The sequence below is a fragment of the Mustelus asterias genome, unplaced genomic scaffold (genome assembly GCF_964213995.1).
Source record: "Mustelus asterias unplaced genomic scaffold, sMusAst1.hap1.1 HAP1_SCAFFOLD_4867, whole genome shotgun sequence".
Lineage (NCBI taxonomy): Eukaryota > Metazoa > Chordata > Chondrichthyes > Carcharhiniformes > Triakidae > Mustelus > Mustelus asterias.
This window is the reverse complement of record NW_027594810.1, coordinates 8,346-12,312: the sequence shown is the minus strand read 5'-3', so window position 1 is coordinate 12,312 and position 3,967 is coordinate 8,346. Positions and strand designations below refer to the sequence as shown.

Here is a 3,967-nt window from a genome sequence, read left to right as displayed (position 1 = left end):
GGGGGCGGGGGGTGGGAGTGGGGGGGCGGGGGGTGGGAGTGGGGGGGGGCGGGGAGTGGAGGGGCGGGGGGCGGGGAGTGGAGGGGCGGGGGGGGCGGGGCGTGGGGGGGCGGGGCGTGGGGGGGCGGGGCGTGGGGGGGCGGGGAGTGGGGGGGCGGGGAGTGGGGGGGCGGGGAGTGGGGGGGGCGGGGAGTGGGGGGGCGGGGAGTGGGGGGGCGGGGAGTGGGGGGGCGGGGAGTGGGGGGGCGGGGAGTGGGGGGGCGGGGAGTGGGGGGGCGGGGAGTGGGGGGGCGGGGAGTGGGGGGCGGGGAGTGGGGGGCGGGGAGTGGGGGGCGGGGCGTGGGAGTGGGGGGCGGGGCGTGGGAGTGGGGGGCGGGGCGTGGGAGTGGGGGGGCGGGGCGTGGGAGTGGGGGGGCGGGGTGTGGGAGTGGGGGGGCGGGTGTGGGAGTGGGGGGGCGGGGCGTGGGAGTGGGGGGGGGGGCGTGGGAGTGGGGGGGGGGGCGTGGGAGTGGGGGGGGCGGGGCGTGGGAGTGGGGGGGCGGGGCGTGGGAGTGGGGGGGCGGGGCGTGGGAGTGGGGGGGCGGGGCGTGGGAGTGGGGGGGCGGGGCGTGGGAGTGGGGGGGCGGGGCGTGGGAGTGGGGGGGCGGGGCGTGGGAGTGGGGGGGCGGGGCGTGGGAGTGGGGGGGCGGGGCGTGGGAGTGGGGGGGCGGGGCGTGGGAGTGGGGGGGGGGCGTGGGAGTGGGGGGCGGGGCGTGGGAGTGGGGGGGCGGGGCGTGGGGGCGTGGGAGTGGGGGCGGGGCGTGGGGGCGTGGGAGTGGGGGCGGGGTGCGGAAGTGGGGGCGGGGCGTGGGGCCGGGGTGTGGGAATGGGGGCGGGGCGGGGTGCGGGAGTGGGGGCGGGGCGTGGGGGCGGGGCGTGGGGGGGCGGGGTGTGGGAATGGGGGCGGGGCGCGGGAGTGGGGGCGGGGCGCGGGAGTGGGGGCGGGGCGTGGGAGTGGGGGCGGGGCGTGGGAGTGGGGGCGGGGAGTGGGGGTGGGGCACGGGGCTATGAACAGCGCGGTTACCTCACTGTGCTCCAGAATTCCAGCTTACCGTTCACCCGGAACAATGCATCCATCGTCCCCTTGTCCAGGATGAGGTCAAATGTCCCTCGCTGGAAGGCAGCGAGCTGTGTGGCATCGGCCTTCAGAAAGCGCAGTTTGGAAGCTGGATTCCCAGGGGGAGGGAGTGGTGAAAACTGGGCCTGCATCAGAGCCAGAGCAACGGGAGAGAAATCCACACAATCCACATGGAGTGGGAAGGGACACTGACAGTACAACCTGGGGCCCAGCTCTGACGTGCCGCAGCCCAGATCCAGAAGTTTCCGTGGCCCCTCACCATCCGCATCCTGCAGCAGCTGAAGCAAGATCCCATGCAGTGAAGAGTAGCCCAGGAACCAGTCAAAGTGCTGAAAGGGCTGGTCTGGGCTTTGCAGGTAGAATCTGTCCCAGGTTGTTTGTTTCCCCAGATTTTCCAGCAAGCCACCTGCAACAACAACAATTTTCATTTAGAATCAAAGAACCTTCCAGACTGCAAGAGGCCATTCAACCAGTCATGCTGACTCAGAAAAAGCCATCAATTCCCTTTGCACTTCCCCAGTAGCCAGTCTGTCTTCCAGGAACCTGCTCCTGAAATTAACTCCGTTTCTGAGTCCTGTGAGATCTGTACACGGTGAAATCATGCCCCATACACCCAAGCAGTGGCCCTGATAGTAATCCAGGAGAGATAACACTTCCAGACTCAAAACGTTGGCTCTACTCTCCCTGCACAGACGCCGTCAGACCTGCTAAGATTTTCCAGCAAATTCTGTAGGTTCCGAATCCAGCAACCGCAGTATTTTGCTTTTATCTTAGGTGTAAAACCCTGCCTGCAGTCTGAAATGTGGAGATGCCGGTGTTGGACTGGGGTGGGCACAGTAAGAAGTCCACCAACATCAGGTTAAAGTCCAACAGGCTTATTTGGTCGCAAATACCATAAGCTTTCGGAGCGCTGCCCCTTCATCAGGTGAGTGGGAGTTCTGATCACAAACAGGGCATATAAAGACACAAACTCAATTTACAAAATAATGATTGGAATGCGAGTCTTTACAGCTAATCAAGTCTTAAATGTACAGACAATGTGAGTGGAGGGAGCATTAAGCACAGGTTAAAGAGATGTGCATTGTCTCCAGACAGGACAGTCAGTGAGATTCTGCAAGTCCAGGGGGAAAGCTGTGGGGTTACTGATAATGTGACATGAATCCAACACCCCGGTTTAGGCCGTCCTCATGTGTGCGGAATTTGGCTATCAGTTTCTGCTCAGCGACTCTGCGCTGTCGTGTGTCGTGAAGGCCGCCTTGGAGAACGCTTACCCGAATATCAGAGGCCGAATGCCCGTGACCGCTGAAGTGCTCCCCCACAGGAAGAGAACAGTCTTACCTGGTGATTGTCGAGCGGTGTTCATTCATCCGTTGTCGCAGCGTCTGCATAGTTTCCCCAATGTCCCATGCCTCGGGACATCCTTTCTTGCAGCGTATCAGGTAGACAACGTTGGCCGAGTTGCAAGAGTAGGTACCGTGTACCTGGTAGATGGTGTTCTCACGTGAGATGATGGCATCTGTGTCGATGATCCGGCACGTCTTGCAGAGGTTGCTGTGGCAGGGTTGTGTGGTGTCGTGGTCACTGTTCTCCTGAAGGCTGGGTAGTTTGCTCCGGACAATGGTCTGTTTGAGGTTGTGCGATTGTTTGAAGGCAAGAAGTGGGGGTGTGGGGATGGCCTTGGCGAGATGTTCGTCTTCATCAATGACATGTTGAAGGCTCTGGAGGAGATGCCGTAGCTTCACCGCTCCGCTTTTGCTACCAAATAAACCTGTTGGACTTTAACCAGGTGTTGTGAGACTTCTTACTGTGCAGTCCGAAAAGCAGGAGGTTATCACTACTTTCTGCCTCTTGGCCAATGTTGTATCCATGGAGCCAGAGTCCCTTTAATACCATCCTCAGTGTCTCCATGAACCCTTACAACAAATTACATCGAAAAAGCCCTTTAGAAAATCAGAACATCACCACGGCACCTCCGAGGAACACAATACTGAACCATGGGGGCAGAAGTTCCAGACAGCTGCAAGATATTTCACTCAAAGACCTCTCATTTCGAGGTGGTGGGGACTGGAGGAGGTTACAGAGATAGGGAGGGGGTGTAGGGACTGGAGGAGGTTACAGAGATAGGGAGGGGTGTCGGGGGCTGGAGGAGGTTACAGAGATAGGGAGGGGGTGTAGGGACTGGAGGAGGTTACAGAGATAGGGAGGGGGTGTAGGGGCTGGAGGGGGTTACAGAGATAGGGAGGGGTGTAGGGGCTGGAGGGGGTTACAGAGATAGGGAGGGGGTGTAGGAGGCTGGAGGAGGTTACAGAGATAGGGAGGGGGTGTAGGGACTGGAGGAGGTTACAGAGATAGGGAGGGGGTGTAGGGACTGGAGGAGGTTACAGAGATAGGGAGGGGGTGTAGGGGGCTGGAGGAGGTTACAGAGATAGGGAGGGGGTGTAGGGACTGGAGGAGGTTACAGAGATAGGGAGGGGGTGTAGGGACTGGAGGAGGTTACAGAGATAGGGAGGGGGTGTAGGGGGCTGGAGGAGGTTACAGAGATAGGGAGGGGGTGTAGGGACTGGAGGAGGTTACAGAGATAGGGAGGGGGTGTAGGGGGCTGGAGGAGGTTACAGAGATAGGGAGGGGGTGTCGGGGGCTGGAGGAGGTTACAGAGATAGGGAGGGGGTGTAGGGGCTGGAGGAGGTTACAGAGATAGGGAGGGGGTGTAGGGGCTGGAGGAGGTTACAGAGATAGGGAGGGGGTGCAGGGGGCTGGAGGAGGTTACAGAGATGGAGAGGGACTGGAGGAGGTGACAGAGATGGAGAGGGGGCTGGAGGAGGTTACAGAGATAGGGAGGCGGTATGGGGG

At 61.7% G+C, this 3,967-nt stretch overlaps 1 protein-coding gene across 1 annotated transcript; it reads right to left on the bottom strand.

The window, feature by feature from the left end:
- Positions 1 to 1,091: 1,091 nt before the first annotated feature.
- Positions 1,092 to 3,348, bottom strand: cskmt (citrate synthase lysine methyltransferase; the record flags this gene model as incomplete). Its single annotated transcript, XM_078208944.1, has 2 exons — positions 2,456 to 3,348; positions 1,092 to 1,523 (listed from the first exon to the last, which is right to left on the bottom strand). Coding segments are annotated over exons 1-2 (457 nt in total), but the record flags the coding sequence as incomplete, so codon positions are not given.
- Positions 3,349 to 3,967: the final 619 nt, after the last annotated feature.